This window comes from Periplaneta americana, chromosome 14 (assembly GCF_040183065.1).
Source record: "Periplaneta americana isolate PAMFEO1 chromosome 14, P.americana_PAMFEO1_priV1, whole genome shotgun sequence".
Taxonomy (NCBI): Eukaryota; Metazoa; Arthropoda; class Insecta; order Blattodea; family Blattidae; genus Periplaneta; species Periplaneta americana.
Window position 1 is genome coordinate 139,974,503 of NC_091130.1, and position 19,418 is coordinate 139,993,920.

Below are 19,418 nucleotides of genomic sequence, written 5' to 3' on the forward strand. Positions count from 1 at the left end.
AAGATCAAGAAGCTTTTGAATGATTCCTACTTTTTACCTCAGACTGTACACTCCTTTCTAATTAATTTCACCAATTGCAAATGCCAGGTAGGTACGTTCACCAGACGGACACATTATACAAAAGTAACTGGAATAACAACCTCTCTGAAACTAAATTGCTCGTAACCTGTTTGCTAGAAATGTATTAAAATATTAATATGTAATGGAGAAATGTTGTGTTCTAATCTCTTGCTGTTACGTATTAAAATTGTATTATAGGCCCTTTATTTAATATTACACTCCTCAAATTATTTAACATTACAAATACAGTTTTTAGTTCAGGGGTTAGGTACAGCTTACAGCAGTAAAATTTTTGGAAATATTCAACATTTTTTTTCTCAATTACTTTATCTTGTACAATAATGGAAATTTGTATGTGTAAAACACTGTCCTTCTGTTATATGAAAAAAATATTTTTACGATTAAAAAAAATTACTTATATATATATATATATATATATATATATATATATATATATATATATATTTTTTTTTTTTTCAAAATTAAAAATGGTGGCAGATCTTCATAACTCATAAACTTGTTAACTTTGTCATGTTCTCTCTCTCTTTTATTTTATTGCTAAAACTCATACTTACAGTATCATGCTCTTTCAACTACATTCCTTAATAAATATATATTTTTTTAATTTTGTGTTAGAAGAAAATACTGATATTTGACCATTTTTAAACGAATTTATTTTTTATCAGACAATCTATCAAAGGTAGAGGAGTGATCTTGCATCATATTGTTGATATGACATGTTATGTGGGAAACGCTTCATCATTGCACAGTGAACTGAATTTTGAAGAAAAAAAAATGTAAATAATTTTCTTAATCGTAAAAATATTTTTATGCTCGACCATACCGAAATGTAGTAATTATACACCTGGTAGCAGCCCTTTAATGGACCTCATTAAAGTACACCTATTCATTAAAGTTCAGGTGTTCCACCAATCAGAAAACACCACTGTAGCAATATGAAAACTTAAGTATCGATTATTCTCGGATATGCAATCGAAGGACAACAAGGTCACGGGGGCTGGAAATCCAATACTGTCGCAGAAGGTTATGTTCTGTTACTATAATAATTAGCGTTAATTGTAAATAATATTCAAATAAATTCAATTTGTCATCTCGTTTTCCAATGTCTAAATCAATTTCCAGGTTATATCAAGATTAATGTTTATTTTACTCTTTAGATTATATCAAGAGTCAATGACATTTGTTCCTCGGAAAAAATCAATACTTTCGCGTCTGCGCACATCTCACAATTTACGAGATATTGCACAAGGTCACTTCCGCTCCCCAGTCAGATAATAATAATATGAATACTTATGAATAATTTCAAGTTAGAAATATGGTCGAGCATAAAAAGTCGTATGAAACTTGCCTATAATGGTAATTACGACGCTCGTATGAAAATTATGAAACTCGCTTGCGCTCGTTTCATAAACATACTCGCGTCTTAATTACTACCTTTATAAGCTCATTGCATAATTGCGCCTTTTTTTTCATATAGCAGAATGACAGTGTTTTAAACAACAATTTTCATTATTTTACGGGATACAGTAATGGAGAGAAAAAAATGGTGAATATTTCCAACATTTTACTGCTGTAAGCTGTACCTAACCCTTTAAGTCGAGTTTTTCATTTCCAATCAAACACGTGTATTACAGGGCGTCCCAAAAGTCAGTTTTCCCTTGTACATGTTCAACCTGTCCGCTAATGTTTTGAGAGAGAGGTACCCGGCATTAATCGAATTAATCTCTTGCAACAGGACAAAGCGAGACCCATACCGTTCGAACCATGGAAAAAAATCCAGAATTGGGAGAAAACTAACTGCTACCATAGGTTATATAGTCTTGATCTTGCGCCTTCAGATCACCATCCGTTTCGATCCACAGCCCAATTCTTGCGTGGAAGAAGTTTTCAAAACTTGGAAGCCGTTAAAATGGGTATCACTGAATTCTTCGCATCAGCAACCAGAAACTGGTACCATCACGAGATAAGAAACCACGCTGAAAGATGTCTCAAGGCCATAGCATGGATAAATATATAATAGGATGCGAAACTGCGGTTAGCACCATCTGGCGACGGGGGGCTGAAATAAGATGATCAGCGCCCAACGTCGTAAGTGGTGAACATTAGAACTACGTGTTGGGTACATTACCCAGAGTTCTCTATTTATCCGTTCGAGATATTGCTCGAGGAACCGAGATGGCAGACAGAAGCTTGCTAATAAGTGAACATAAAGTGATACTACGTGTCTGTATAAGCAGTGTATGTTAAACAGTGATGTTTATGGACGTTGTAAATATAGTGTTGTTGAATGTATTGTAAAGTAATAGTAATATAATAAATTGAACTATCTAAGTAGTTCTTGCAGACTTTTCCATTGCGCTGTACAATAAATACCCAAAGAATACAATCCCAATTATCTAACCTTTTGCCTTATTTTTTGCCTCTGTCTGGTTATATCTTAATTGGGTAGTGTAAAATAGATCGTCTCTTTTATCTTCCTGTTGGCTCCGGTAAGAATTTTCAGTAAAAGATGCTGTGAGGAATAAAAATGTAAATGTTTTATTTTAAATTGGGTTAGTTTTGAATATCGATGAGGGTGGGAGAGAATACTTTCTGCACAGTTTAACATTTTCGTCACCAGGTGCGCTGCTAAATGCATGGAGTAATTAGTTACTCTTTTCGCTACTTGGTGCGCTGCTAGATGTAATAACGCCCCTCCTCCCAACAGGTGGCAGCAAGATAAATTTCTACAACAGCGCCTCTAGTATGTGTTACGGGAAACTCGGTAAGTTTCGCATCCTATTATATATTCATTCATGACCATACAATGTAATGTTACTTACTATGAAGATAAGATAGCTTCTTGTCACAACACACGCCAACTAAATTTTGCTTCAGAGCAGACATTACTAATGAGACAGTATCTCTGAAAGTCACACAGAAGAAAAATTAGCTAATAATATTTATGTAATCATTTTTAATGTATTTTCACGTCCTATCTTATGCCTAGCATTTCAGCCCCGATTTTAAAGTCGTCTCGGACAGTAGTCTACAAACTGACTACAAGCTTCAACTTCAACTCTCAGAAAAAGGAAACTAACGCCAACAATTAGGTCGTTATGTAGGTTTCACGCAGCGACGCGGACAAGAATTATCTTTTCCACAGGTACTGAGCATCTGAATATGTACAACCGCTACACCAACTGAGATAACCCAATTCATAGTAATTAATGGTTAATGGTTAGTAGGCAAACCCCTACCCGACAACCAGCTACAGAAGTTCAATGTGTCATTTACCTTCAAGTCCTGCACACTGCCATCATACGCTTTCCATTCTTCTGATTTTGGTCCTCTCATCTGAAAGCCAGAAGTGATAAGTAGCATATGCTACACACAACTCATGCGTAGGTCGAGGCTTGAATAGGCTACCTTAACTGTGTTATTAAATAATTGTCAGTTTATCCCGGGCTAATAATTAGTCTTCGTTACTCACAAGTAGTAGAACGTGACTTCTTCTGAACATCTTAACCGGTATATGGCGGGCGGGCTACAGTTATTTTTTTCTTTGTGCTGTAGTTTGCAATTACAGTCACAATTTAAGCCTGTTGTAATTTCGCTAATGGTCGGACCGCCTTTGAAAGATGTGTGCAGAATCGGTTCAAGTGTTCATTAATATAAAACAGGTACAGAGAAATTACGCAAATGTAAAAATGAAGCTCATTAGCTCTAATCTCTAAAATAATGTTCAATAATAATAATAATAATAATAATAATAATAATAATAATAATAATAATAAATGACCGCTGGCAAGTGAAGAGAAAGTATTCCAAGATTAACAACATGTCTCCATACTTGTCGATGATAGACCTATTTCTCCAATTATTTATTATAAAAATTTAAAATAATAGGATGTATTTGGAAACCTCCTCAGGGTTACAAAACAACCAGGGAATCTATTTAACTAATCGAAAAAACATTACGAATTTAACATTAAAGGCCTACTATACACAAAAAAGTTTGTAACAGATTTGGTGCTCACATTTAATACACTGAAATGAAATAATGATTTTTTGACGAAAAAAAAGTATATATAAGCTATGTATTTTTTACACTTAAAAATAGCGTTGTAAAGTTTCAGAGACCTGAACCCCTTTAGCTTCAGGACTTTTTTTTTTGGCATCCATTCTAAAGATGTGCGTGCTTTATATACTCTGCATTTTTTTTTTTTTTTTGCCCACGTTCAAACCTATCTCCTTCCACAAATTTTTAGCTAGAGGCATGAATTTTTTTCCACACCTCTCTCAATTTGACTTTGAATTTTATTCAGGTTCCTCCAAGTGACGGCTGCCTAGAAGACGAAGCTTACCAAAAAATTGTTGTTTTTTTTTTTAGTAAATGGTAGGTACACAATTATAATGAAAAAAAAAACAATGGAGAAGGAAAAGAAAAAGAAATAACATAATTATAAATAATTGAAGACGACTAAACACAAGATCATTAATTCCAGAAAAAAAACATAAAATTTCCTAGTACGGTATCTATTTGCTATTATGTGATCACAGTCGTCTATATAGCACTAGTTGCAAGACCCGACTTAAGTGAGCAGATCGCCATAGCAAAGAGGTCAATATATTTAACTGTAGAGATGGTTTCTTAGGATTTTTATAGATCCCTTCACTGCAGACAGAGATACTTCAGTCACAAGAGTTTGTCCTAGACCAAACTGCTTGCAAAAATGCGCGAATCTTTTTGCGATGGTCCCTCTAGCCCCAATCAGTAATCCAATAACTTCGATCGACATTAGATGATATTTTTCCTTATAATATGGTATAGTGGGGGTCGTATATATCGCATTTTTCCTGATGTACCTCAGTAGATTCATTTTCATATGTTTCCATCCTTACAGTTGGATCAATCATGAATACGCTTGTTGATCTTGTGGGGATAGCGATGATGTCAATGCGCCTTGTAGATCCATTTGTGGACAAACCATGGACCTCCTCCTCTACTTGTAGTTTTTTTTTCTCGTAGTGCCGATATTCGCATGTAGGCCGATATCTCAGTAGGATTTCAAAAGAATGTAGGGGAAAAAATTGGTGCAATCGTGACATTGTTTTTTCGCATCTGAGCTACAGTAACGCCAATATTATTTACGCAAACCTAATGACCACACTTAAAATTTCCACGACAATATGGCATACTCAGATTGCATAACATAGTATCGAAACCGTTGTTACTTTATAGTAGTGAAACCTGGATAATGAGGAAAAAATACAAAAATAAAATTGAAAGCTCAGAAATGAGATTTATGAGACGGCTATTAGGAGTATCTCTAAGGGACAGAGTGAGAAGTGCAGACATAAGAACAGCACTGGGTATAAGAAGCAGTATAATGCAAGAGGCAATTCAGTACCAAAAGAACTGGCAAGAGCATGTGAACCGAATGTCCCCTGACAGACTACCGCAGCAAGATTTCTTTTATAAACCAAATGGAAGACGAGATATAGGACGGCCGAGAACTAGATGGAAAGCCCAGTTTCAAGAATAAATGTCTTTGGCTCGGAACGGGATAAACCCCGATCCTTGGAAAGGAAGAAGAAGATGAAGAAGAAGAAGAAGAAGAAGAAGTATGCTGAACATAATAGTAACATTTCAATTTAAAAAATATTTTACACGAGACGAAAAAAAAAAAATCCATTATGTGTATGAAACATGTTAAAAATGTACAAAATATATACCAAATGAGCTCAAAATTTTCGTGCAGGCCTATACTGTTCATATGGTAAATAACGCGAGTATAAAAAATGAAAACTGTAGGACGAATATTTTAAAACTTTCAGTGTGCCCTTAAATTTAAAATTTCATGCATGCAGCCACGGGGTAGCTCAGTCGGCTGAGGCACTTGCCTTTCGATCCTGAGTTGCGCTCTTGGGTTGATTACTTGATTGGATTTTCTCCGAGGTTTTGCCCAATCGTAAGGCGAACGTCAGATAATCTATGGCGAATCCTCAGCCTTATCTCGCCAAATACCATTGCGCTATCACCAATCCCATCGACGCTAAGTAGTTGATACAGCATCGTTAAATAACCAAGTAAAAAATCGAACAATGTACAATACCCAAGTCTATGTAAATCCGATATTTATTATTATTATTATTATTATTATTATTATTATTACTGATACGGGAAGATGGCACCAGCTGGAGAACCCTAAAATATATAATTATATACTGTACAGTATACTTAAACATTTTATCTCGCTTGTCTACGAATTCGCTTAAATTATCGCAGAAAAAAGAAGAGCTGACTTATCCAAGACGAATTGGATCATATTGTGTTCACAATGTAGTATATAAGACACACGTTTCTAAGATTGGATTTGCCATTTTCTACAGATTGAAGTATGAAGCGGAAGAAGGAATCCTCTTTGTTCGACCGGTTACAATGCTAAATGACTTTGTTCTTTATCGTTTGTAACGGTCTGAAAAAGTAGAATTTATTTTTACTTCCCATCTTGTCACCTAAACGGGCAGCTTCTACCTGGTCATCTGGTGTATTTACATACATCATCATATCACCAATGCAAGTTAAACCTAAAACATTCCTTATTACCGGAGAATAAACATTATGAGCCTCACGTTTCAGGGAACCAAGACCATGAAAAACAGTGAAAATTTCCATTTCTAATTTTTACTCATTGCATTTTCTGAAATTTCCTCTTTCCAATGGTATATGGAACATATAGCCTACATTACTCAATTTTAAAGAGTGAAAAAGTTATTTTTAACAATCTGCCATATGTAGCTATGATCTACTAAAAAATTTGAAGGTTATTTTGAAAAATCGTGAAAATGTTCATTGCTTTTTTTTTTTTTTACTGCGTAGCTCAGTTGGTCGAGCAGCTGGCTACGGACTGGAAGGTCCGGGGTTCGATCCCAGGTGGTGACAGGATTTTTTCTCGTTGCCAAACTTTCAGAACGGCCCCGAGGTTCACTCAGCCTCCTATAAAATTGAGTACCGGGTCTTTTCCGGGGGTAAAAGGCGGTCAGAGCGTGGTGCCGACCACACCACCTCATTCTAGTGCCGAGGTCACGGAAAGCATGGGGCTCTACCTCCATGCCCCCCCCCCCAAGTGCCTTCATGGCATGTTACGGGGATACCTTTACCTTTTACTGCATTATATTCTCTCAAATTTCCTCTGTCCAATAGTACTCGTATATGAAACATTATACATTATACATCTTGATTACACAACTTTTAACACTGTATCACTTCGGAATATGCATTATATGACTTTCTTGTGTTAAATTCTATCGTATCTGGAAATACTACACATCCAACCAAAGAGCCAGAACTAATACACAGACAAACAAAAGCACACCCCAATGAAATTCTCAACGCACAACTCAATTTCAGAACACACACTCTTTGACTCCACATTACACTACACAAACACATCCTCACATGAAACAAAACAAAAGGCGCCAAGACCAACAACGACCCATAATAGGTCGAAACATGTAAACCAGGTAAGATAGAATTTAACACAAGAAAGGCATATAATACATATTCCGAAATTATACATTACTCCTTCTAAATAGTTTTTTTTAATAATCCGCCGTACTTAGCTACGATGTACTAAAAATTTTTCACATCGCCTTGAAAAACAGTACAAATTTTCGTTTGTCCTTTTACTGCTTTATATTCTCTGAAATCTCCTGTTTCTAACGGTATATGTTATATATATACATATATATATATATATATATATATATATATATATATATATACTACCCGGTTCTAAAGAGCTGAATATTTATGTAACAATCCACCGTATGCAACTGGGATACACTAAAATTTTGAAGGTGATTTACCGCAAGTTCATATTTTCTTTACAAAATGCAGTTTCTCAGTTTTTACCTGTCAAAAACTTTCAGGAAACATTCATTATAGCTTAGAGCATGACTTTCTGAATAGTGTTTCATGAAGTGTAATGTATGTATATTAAACTTGAAAAGTTTTGTTCATTTAGCTTTTATAGTAGCTGAGATATAAAAAAAATGAATTTCACTAAATTTTTGCAGGCCAATGGTGTACCTCCACTCTTAAGCACTTGTAAGTAATCACTATTATTTAAAGTAAATGAAGAGTCCACTGCAAGAATGATGGGTGTCACTTTCTTGTCAAAAATGAACCAAGACTGTCAATGCATAGCTTAAGACATATAGAATGTACATAGAGAGTTAAGGCTGGTTCACAATAAACCGCGAACGAGAACCAGAATGAAAACGAGAAGCAGAGGACGTGAATATGAAAAATTTTTATTCACAATAAACCGAGAACGTAGACGACTATGCATATCGATATGTATGTCAATAACGATATGTAAAGTCGATATTACGCATTCTGGTGTTATTTGTGTATAATTGACCAATGGCGTTCTCTCATGAGTACAAGGCAGCCTACATAAACACAGGTTAAACAACTTCGAAATTTCAACTGAAACATTTCATTAGGTACGGTACTATAAATATGTCCATGCATCTTTATTATCACAATCTATTTTAAGTCTAACATAACGTAAAATATTTAGAGAAGAAACATTTGTAATAGAACAAAAATGAACACAACAGTAGTTATTCAAATGAAGCATGAATAAGTAATGTGTAATACAACCAATACAGTAATAAAATCTTATTCGCTTCCGATCGGTGTTCAAAGATACAGCTATTGAAAGCCACGTATTCTCCTTCATTTTCTCATCTTTATACGAGGCGCGCCGCTTTCGTAAACGTGAGGATTTTCCTCAACACTCAATATTAGAATCTCATCAAATAAAACTTGCTCCATGATGCATAGCACAGAACAAAATAATGCATAGGTTATGTCACGGTCTTCTTGCTACAAAATATATGACAACAAAATAGCTTTTAGATGGCAATAGAATGAATCTAGTGGGCTCTGATCGGAAACGTGAACGCCAAAGTTGAAACTTGGCAAACTCTCCGCTCCCGATCCTGGGCTCCGGCAAGCTTTTCGTTAATTGTGAATGCTCACATTTAAATGTACACATTTTAACAATTTTACCATTTTCGTTTTCGTTCCGATTCTCGTTTCCGGTTTATTGTGAAGCAGCCTTTATATGGCATTAACACTGATAGTCATTGTCCAGTAATGATTGGAAAATCTCAGTTAAGGTTTGAGCGCTAAGCATTTCAAACTTCCAATTGCTTCTCCTGCAAAATGTATTCCAAATGACATCCATCATTCTTGCAGAGGACTCTTCAAATAAAATGACAGTTAAGTAAAGACATCACCACGTTACTGAAGTGATTCACCTGATACAAAATACAATATAACCCAAAAGTTTACAAATTACGGCAATAGAACAGTTAACAACCTACATACTAAAGTAGTGACGGGAATGACGGCAATAGGGATCTTAAAAAAAAATAAGTCACGCTAGAAAACTCACCGACTACCAATAGCGACCTTGACATTATTTGTGTTAAGATTCATATTTTGACAATGGTATTTTCCCAACATGACGTATTACGACACACGTCAATTCAAATATTTACGTGCTGAATCTGCATTTTACCACATTCCTGAGAAGAAACACGCTTACTATTTGTAATTAAATTAATAAGTTGAGTGCATACCGAGGCAGAGAGCTGCTGGGACAGCAGAACATGCAAGTCAATCACTTTAAGCTCTTTTAAGGCCAGTGCCATGATAGGAAGCTCATGAACTCGTGAAGTGCGACAGGAAGTCACTTCAGTTATCACCTAAACCTCATTCAGAAAGCTCGGTAATGGGGTTACGTTTTCACACAGTGAACAGTAGCCTTAAACTTACTTTCAAAAATCAGGCACCTCAGAATCTCTATGCTTTCTTAAGACAAATCCAAACTTACATCATAGCCCAGCTGAATTTCACGACTATAGAATTCCAGAATACTTGTCGATTGTATCAGAACGGGGGCATATATATGCTACAATGTAAAAACTGCCCACACAAATACATAGGACAGACTCGTAGAAATTTTAAAACCAGGTACAACGATTTCAACATAATCATGAAAGATGACGACGACGATGACGAATAGTGCATTTTGGGCTGCGGAAAATGCTATTCCAAGATGTCGTTTGGTAGGCTAAAACCCCAAAACCTCACATTTTGACCATTCAGTAATGAGCATCGTCTGTAAACCACACATTCTTGATCCATTCCTTATCTTCCATAATTTTGTTTCTAAATAAAAAAAAAAGTCCCGAAAAGACAAAGTATATGATTATGTCTCGTGACGAGAATATTGTACGAAATGGAAATATAAAAATTGGAAATTTATCTTTTGACGAGGTGGAGAAGTTCAAATATCTTGGAGCAACAGTAGCAAATATAAATGATACTCGGGAGGAAATTAAACAGAGAATAAGTATGGGAAATGCCTGTTATTATTCGGTTGAGAAGCTTTTATCATCCAGTCTGCTGTCAAAAAATCTGAAAGAATATATAAAACAGTTATATTACCGGTTGTTCTTTATGGTTGTGAAACTTGGACTCTCACTTTGAGAGAGGAACATAGGTTAAGGGTGTTTGAGAATAAGGTGCTTAGGAAAATATTTGGGGCTAGAGGGATGAAGTTACAGGAGAATGGAGAAAGTTACACAACACAGAACTGCACGCATTGTATTCTTCACTTGACATAATTAGGAACATTAAATCCAGACGTTTGAGATGGGCAGGGCATGTAGCACGTATGGGCGAATCCAGAAATGCATATAGAGTGTTAGTTTGGAGGCCGGAGGGAAAAAGACCTTTAGGGAGGCCGAGACGTGGATGGGAAGATAATATTAAAATGGATTTGAGAGAGGTGGGATATGATGATAGAGAATGGATTAATCTTGCTCACGATAGGGACCAATGGCGGGCTTATGTGAGGGCGGCAATGAACCTCCGGGTTCCTTAAAAGCCAGTAAGTAAGTAAAAAAAATAATAAAGCCATTTTAGATTTCTGTGGCGTAGTTAAAACCAATACGAAATATTCTCCCATGACTGAAAACAAAAGAAAAATTCTGTACCTACTTTGCGAGATATAAAACACTAAAAACAAGCCTATTTTATTGGCGCACCCAGTGTATGGTTTGAGCGGCATAACAAGATAATTCCCCCCCCCCCAAAGCCATAAGATCAACTCGAAAGGACAGCTAAATTGGCATGTATTTCGAACGCAACCAAAGAAACATCACTAACTTCGAAGGAGTTACAATTAAATCAATGATACTGAAAAGAAGGCTCTAGTATTCAACATCTCTCTCTATGTTTTCTCTGGTTTATCGACGGTTGTGATTTACCAGCAGAGGGAAACTCCTGGGGTCTCCCATCCCCTATGAGTCAGCACACAAGAATAACAGCATTTAAGTTATTAGGGAAGTACAGACATAAGTGAACTCACGATCAACATGACTGTAGGAGTCGGAAGTAATAGACTATTTATTAAATCATGAGTCACCGGGTTGAGAAACAGTTCACATTTACTCTCAAAAGACGGAAAGTTCATCAGCGCGAGACATAACAGGAAATTATGCTCACGAAGATGTCTTAAATTGCACCTCTCATAATTAACGGTTTCCAAGAATACCGCAATTGCCAGAGACATTATTATCACTTATTTTTAACGACATCACACACAAGTAAATCTTTGACACGATGTCAACTTGCTGGCAATCTTCTACAACGGTTATCTTGAATTGACTTAATATAAAAAAATCATAAAAGCTGGGCGGACAGTTTTATCAACAGTAATCTCACTAGAAATTTTGATTTATCTAGAGAAAACCAAAACTCGAGTGGGATTTAATTCACTATTACACGATTAGAAGAAAGTATATAAAGATTAGAAAAATAAAGTATTCTAAAACAATAAAATATTAATTGACTTACTAAAATTATATTTCACTAATGTTACCTTCACTAAAACGTTTGAACGGAATCGCAATTTTCAGTTGACTATCTACGCTGTAAACAAATGACGATCGCAAAGCATGTTTTACAGTACCATAAAGAATTTGCTGTTTTAAATGTTGGCAAACAAAGAAATAAATGGTGGGGAGGTGATAAAAACAGAAGAATGTATATATAAAGACTAGCAGAAATAAAGTATTCTAATACAATAAAATAGATATTAATTGACTTACTAAAATTATTCTATTCCACAAATGTTACCTTCACCAAAATGTTTGAACGGAACCGCCATTTTCAGTAGACTATCTATGCGGGAAACAAATTACGATTACAAAGCATGTTTTATAATACCGTAAAGAATTTGCAATTTGAAATGCTGACAAACAAAGAAACAAATGCTAGGGAAGCGATAAAATTAGACAAATCCTAGGGAAGCGATAAAATTGTGCGATAAGCAGCCATGATTGGTTGAAAAACGTCCTTTCGTACCGTTTTATTGGTCAAAAGAAGTAAGACGTAGTAAAAGTGTAATAATCACAAAATTGCGGTGTAGAAAAAACTCTAATTTACATTATCATATACCTCACAAGTTAAAACATTCAGATAAACATCCGAAATGTAACGAAGGGTATACTGTAATTGATTTTGATGAATCGCTTAAAGTAAGTTGTATATCACGCTGTGATGGTGAACGAGAGAAGATTTCGGGGCAGAAGACATCAGATGATAGACGACATTAAAATACATAGATTATATGCGGAGACTAAGAGGAAGGCGTAAAATAGGAAAGATTGAAGAATGTTGTGTTTGCAGTGAAAGACCTTTCCTTGGGCAGAACACGAGGAATGAATGAGATGATTGTGGTTTCAACATTTACAGCTTAAATACTTACAAATAAATAAACACAATACGTTATTCATTTGTCAGTAGCAGTAACATAACCCATCATACGTATGTACTTCATTAGTATTTTAAAAAGAAGAAAGTGTCTAACATCAAGCAGTGTTAAATTTGTTTGGGAACCAAACGAAAAGCAGAGTTTTCTAGTTTAAACTAAGAAATTACCCACTCTGGAGGTACTGAAATTTCACACCTATCCTAGCATTAAAATCTCCTAGAAGCAGACGCTGCAATTTCCTGGGCACGCTATAAAATAAGGGTTGCATAAAATTTTTAGTATCGGAGAAGTTAATCACTCTTATATAGTAAATGGACACGTGAAGATAATGAATAACAAACAAATTACTTTTAAGGAACCCGGAGGTTCATTGACTCCCTCACATTAGCCCGCCATTGGTCCGTATTCTGTGCAAGATTAATCCTCTTACCAAAGAGTGAACTAGTGACAGGATATTAACGAAACAAGAAAAAGTGTGGAATACTGAGGCAGAGATGAAAACGATAAAAAAAAAAGAAAAAGAAAGTATGTGTAATTTGTACCACACCGCCGATTTCTGAACATCAATTCCCTTTGTATTTCTCACAGATCTGTGGACCATTAGTTTGATATAACCCAACTACGAAGTACAAAAACACAAAGGAGGCTAGACAGTTTCGAAAGAAATTGTCCTAGGAGACATTGATGTCCGGTGCCCTATGACCTACCATTAACCATGGCACGGGGAACTATGACCTCGTTGCGCATGCGTCAATGGCGGGAAGCTGCACATCTCAGTACGTGAGGGAGCACACGTCCACCACCACCGTTAGCGGCAGAGAGGGAAAGGCGGGCTAATTAGCACGCGGCCTTGCGGTCGTGTCACAACACCCTGACCGCTGAAAACAGGAATCACCTCTAGCCGGAGGCTCGGTGTCTCCCCAGTTCGTTGTTATCTTCGTGGCGCCAAGCAGCTTCAAGGAATTCCCAGAGTCAATATTTGCTACGTCCACTTACTTAAAGCCCCGCGGATAATTTGAAAAGCACGAAAATATTAGAACACTTCAGGAATTTCCAGGGCTAGGTCAGTACGTGTTGAACTTCTGTAGAGAAGAGGGAAATTTTGAGGATTTGAAGAAAATGCCAGACTTCTGGGGAATTTCGGCTTTCATTTGAATCCACGAAGAAACGTGCAATAAAAAACTGAAGACTATGAACATTTTTGATGTATGCTATAGTGTGTTGCAAATACCCATATTCTAAAATCTATTTCCAATAAATTTTATGTTTGTCTGCGTTTTTCTTTCTACTCTCCACCGCTCGTCTTCATGTCTATCCGATTTCACAGGTCAAAAAGAATTCTAATTATCGACAAATCACAACACGAGCATTACAATGCGCGAAGGACAATTCAGATTTAAAATTATTGCCTCCTTACAAATACCAATTGAAGGGTTTTTTGGAAATAAAAAAAAACATAACAAAAACGTAAATTTCCAGGAGAAACAAAAACAAATTTTCAGGAGAAACAAAAACATAAATTTTCAGGAGAAGCAAAAAACTATCTGGCATGGATGTTGACTTTCATCATGCCATTTCTTAAGGTGTTTTAGAAACTTGGGAAAACTGAAATACATTTATAATTTGAATTGTGTCATAGAAATACATGTGCAAATGTAGGTACAGTCGCGTTGCTGTTATTTCCGGCGTGACTCCTCTTCTTTGCTTACGCCTTAAAAAGTAAAGGCTTTATAAAGTCGAGGTAGGTAGTATCGTTCGCCATTTTTGTTCCTTCGTTGCCGAGCTACCAGACGAGGAATCTATTTTACCATGTGGTAGCTCCTGTGATGATAAATCGACTCTCATAGGAGCTACGACATGATGTTTAACGGTGCAGCAAATAGCGTCCTCGTGTATTTTCTTTTAACGCCAACGAAAGAATCAAAATGGCGGGCGATTATATTCATTATTTATCGAGCCTTAAGTAGTGCATAACGTCATCAGCAGCGAATGGCTGCCGGAAATAAGAGCGACGTGACATAACTGTGGACTGTGAACAATGGTTGTTTCAAGAAACAATTCTATGTTGTGGCTGAAGTGTGTCTTTTATTATATCCTGTTTCTTCTCCTTTCGCTGCTTCCATGGTGTTACTTCTGCACCTAAAGATGACTCCATAACTAATACAGTAATTCACGTGCCAAAGTATTTTTCTCGAGGTGGCTTTTGCCGCGTACATAAGAAACAGTACTGCCAATCTAGTACAGTTTAAAATTGTATGGATAAATGTTTCAAGATGATATTTGGGATATTTGTAAATGCTACCACCGTCCTGGCTGGACACTGGCTGTTTTCACAAAAAAAGTCTTTGGAGTATGGTTATTTTATGAAAATCACTGAAAATTTCCACTCTTATAACATAGGCCTATAATGCTTTATTCAGGCACTTTATTTCTGTTGTTTTAAGAGAATTTTTTCTTTATTGGTTCATATTATTTATTTTGTAATTTGGTCTCAGCTTATTTGCCGGTAATTCGATTTTTTATTAATATAAGATATTATATATATTTTTTTCCCTTCCCCCCCCCCCCCAACAACTAACTCAGTAGATGGCCGTTACAATACGCTCAGCACATGCTTAATATCTCAAATTTGCATTTTTGGACTACTGTTATTTTTCTTAAAAAATTTCAATTAATCTTTCTTGTTTTTTAAAAAATAGTCATTATTTGCAATGGAGAGGGAAACGAACTGGCCATCCGACTCCATTATCTCTTAGCTTAGTTGCCTCATGAGTGATGCCTTATTGGTGTCACATTAAGTTCAGACCTCTCTTTGGACAAATGACTAAACAACAACTTACAATAAATTGTTACCCATTTATTATTGTCACTAATGCCTAACCACTGTTTGTTTTTATTAGATGAAAGCAACTTCATATACATCTGAAGTAAGTCAGCATATTATGGTAGAACCTACAATTCCATTACACTTATTTTTATGAATAAACTACCTTGAAAGTTCATAAAGCAGTTGCTGTTTTTAATTTGTACTGTGCTTCTACATTCCTGTATAATTTAAAAACGCTTAGCCATAAAATGTTAAATATAAGTGAACGTCTTTGTTCCTTTAAGATTAGTTTTAACATGTGAGGTTAGGTTGCACTCCTTCATTACAGTTTGAAGCTAAAATTAATCATTTATAATAAAATAGTATTGGGATAAGGCTGAAGTTTTACAACTATTATAATGAACAAAATAACAGTTTTATATCTTATCAAATCATTCATTTTTCTATTACGCAGCATTTCCTGCACCAATCTAAAATTCGCAGACATGTTGAGGAAATGTGGGAATTTTGCCTGTTTGGTTGAGAAAATTTCCGATTTGGAGATGGCAACACTGGTCAATATTTAATTCATTCTTTATATCACTCGACATGGACTGAAATTCCAAGACTGTTAATGGTTAATGTAGTCTTGAAGCAGATGTTCTCCGAGTAGTTGGGATTATTTTATTTTCATTTCATCGTCTATCAATATCATTGTATTACAGTCCATCAACTGGATATACTGAACTCTTCTTTCTCTTCCTCCGGTCACAACAGAACAATAAGCTGAGAAATTCAGGACACAGAAAGCTGATGTTTCGAAAGCGCCATTTTCCAACAATAGTCAGCGCATGCGCATTTGGTAGCCGTACGCTCAATGAACTAGGGGATACGTAAGATAGTAGCTGTCTATTGATCCTGAGTTCCTACATCTTATACAGAGTGTCTAAAATGTTACACCCGATTTTAAATGCAAAAGTATTATTCATTTATTTATTTAATTATTTATTTATTTAAACACCATAATTCACTGAAACGAACTACAACCATAACCACGATACACTAATTCTACTCACACTTAACAAAATCTTCACATAATAATAGAAATAATATTAATATTTGTATTAGTATTCCCAAGAAACTAGTTCGATTAATTAAAATGTGTCCCAGTGAAACGTACAGCAGAGTCCGTATAGGTCAGTTTCACTGTGTGCTAAAGCAAGGAGATGCACTATCACCTTTACTTTTTAACTTCGCTCTAGAGAATGTCATTAGGAAAGTCCAGGATAACAGAGAGGGTTTGGAATTGAACGGGTTACATCAGCTGCTCGTCTATGCGGATGACGTGAATATGTTAGGAGAAAATCCACAAACGATTAGGGAAAACACGGGAATTTTACTTGAAACAAGTAAAGAGATAGGTTTGGAAGTAAATCCCGAAAAGACAAAGTATATGACTATGAATCGTGACGAGAGTATTGTACGAAATGAAAATATAAAAATTGGAAATTTATCCTTTGAAGAGGTGGAAAAATTCAACTACCTGGGAGCAACAGTAACACAAATAAATGATACTCGGGAGGAAATTAAACACAGAATAAATATGGGAAATGTCTTATTATTCGGTTGAGAAGCTTTCATCATCCAGTCTGCTGTCAAAGAATCTGAAAGTTAGAATTTATAAAACAGTTATATTACCGGTTCTTCTGTATGGTTGTGAAACTTGGCCTCTCACTTTGAGAGAGGAACATAGGTTAAGGGTGTTTGAGAATAAGGTGCTTAGGAAAATATTTGGAGCTAAGAGGGATGAAGTTACAGGAGAATGGAGAAAGCTACACAACTCAGAACTGCACGCATTGTATTCTTCACCTGACATAATTAGGAACATAAAATCCAGACATTTGAGATGGGCAGGGCATGTAGCACGTATGTTAGTTGAGAGGCCGTAGGGAAAAAGACCTTTGGAGAGGCCGACACGTAGATGGGAGGATAATATTAAAATAGATTTGAGGGAGGTGGAATATGATGGTAGGGATTGGATTAATCTTGCTCAGGATAGGGACCGATGGCGGGCTTATGTGAGGGCGGCAATGAACCTCCGGGTTCCTTAAAAGCCATCAAGTATGTCAAGTATTAATATTATTGTTGTTCATGGGGTATTCTTGTGTGAATAAATATCGGGCGTAACTTTCCACACACCCGATATACTTCCTGAAATTAAACACATTAAAATAGGAGCAATCATTTTGGGACACGTTATATTCTTCCTCGCTTTGAAATTTATGTGCTTTCAACTGCTACTTCGGACTGGACATAAAAGTGGTACGGGAAAACAACGAAGTCCATTTACACTGAACGGGAGTCAACAGATATTTTGTTTTTAAGTGACGTATCATTTCCGCCGTCTTCCTATTCATATGCAAATAGCCTTCAACCAGCATTTCCCTTCCGTAACAGTTCTTAGACGTATTTCACTACTGCCACCCAACAACTAGTACCGGTAAGAAAAAACAGGTTTATTCAATACAATCTTCTCCTGGAGAGTTGTTCATAACAAATATGTTTATATTTTCATAGTGAGGAGTCCATTTACCTAATTAAGAAGCATCTCGAAAGATTCTTCCTTCTCTACTAAAGTCAGTTGGTTTAATTTCAACACCTCCAAAATATAATTCATGAAGACCATCTTGTGTTCTATTATAGTGGTGTCGCTGTTATTTCCGGCGTGACTCCTCCTCTTTGCTTACGCCTTAGGAAGTGAAAGCTCTATAAAGTCTAAGTAGGTAATATCGTTCGCCATTTTTGTTCTTTCGTTGCCGAGCTACCATACGAGGAATCTATTTGCCGCACCGTTAAACATTATGATGTTGTTACATCAGCTTCTTGTCTATGCGGATGACGTGAACATGTTAGGAGAAAATACACAAACGATTAGAGAAAACACGGAAATTTTACTTGAAGCAAGTAAAGCGATCGGTTTGGAAGTAAATCCCGAAAAGACAAAGTATATGATTATGTCTCGTGACCAGAATATTGTACGAAATGGAAATATAAAAATTGGAGATTTATCCTTCGAAGAGGTGGAAAAATTCAAATATCTTGGAGCAACAGTAACAAATATAAATGACACTCGGGAGGAAATTAAACGCAGAATAAATATGGGAAATGCGTGTTATTATTCGGTTGAGAAGCTCTTATCATCCAGTCTGCTGTCCAAAAAACTGAAAGTTAGAATTTATAAAACAGTTATATTACCGGTACTTCTGTATCGTTGTGAAACTTGGACTCTCACTCTGAGAGAGGAACATAGGTTAAGGGTGTTTGAGAATAAGTTGGGAGGCCGGAGGGGAAAAAGACCTTTAGGGAGGCCGAGACGTAGATGGGAGGGTAATATTAAAATGGATTTGAGGGTGGTGGTGTATGATGATAGAGACTGGATTAATCTTGCACAGGATAGGGACCGGTGGCGGGCTTATGTGAGGGCGGCAATGAACCTTCGGGTTCCTTAAAAGCCATTTGTAAGTAAGTAAGCTCCTATGATAAAAAATCAAACGCAATGTAATTGAGCAAATAATTGAGCGGCAAATAACGTCCTCGTGTGTTTTCTACGAAAGCGGACGAAAGAGCCAAAATGGCGGGAGATTATATTAAGTATTTATCGAGCCTTAGGAAGTGAATTACATCAT

At 36.1% G+C, this 19,418-nt stretch overlaps 1 protein-coding gene across 11 annotated transcripts in view; it reads right to left on the reverse strand.

Moving 5' to 3' along the window:
• mtd (TLD domain-containing protein mustard) overlaps positions 1 to 19,418 on the reverse strand; it is a 1,649,382-nt gene that overhangs the window by 166,268 nt on the left and 1,463,696 nt on the right. Inside the window, exon 15 of one of the 11 annotated variants that reach the window (XM_069846153.1) lies at positions 3,358 to 3,417. The exons of the other annotated variants lie outside the window; for them this stretch is intronic. Coding sequence (XP_069702254.1) covers positions 3,358 to 3,417 — 60 coding nt within the window. The remainder of the gene's footprint in view (positions 1 to 3,357; positions 3,418 to 19,418) is intronic. 11 annotated transcript variants of the gene reach the window in all.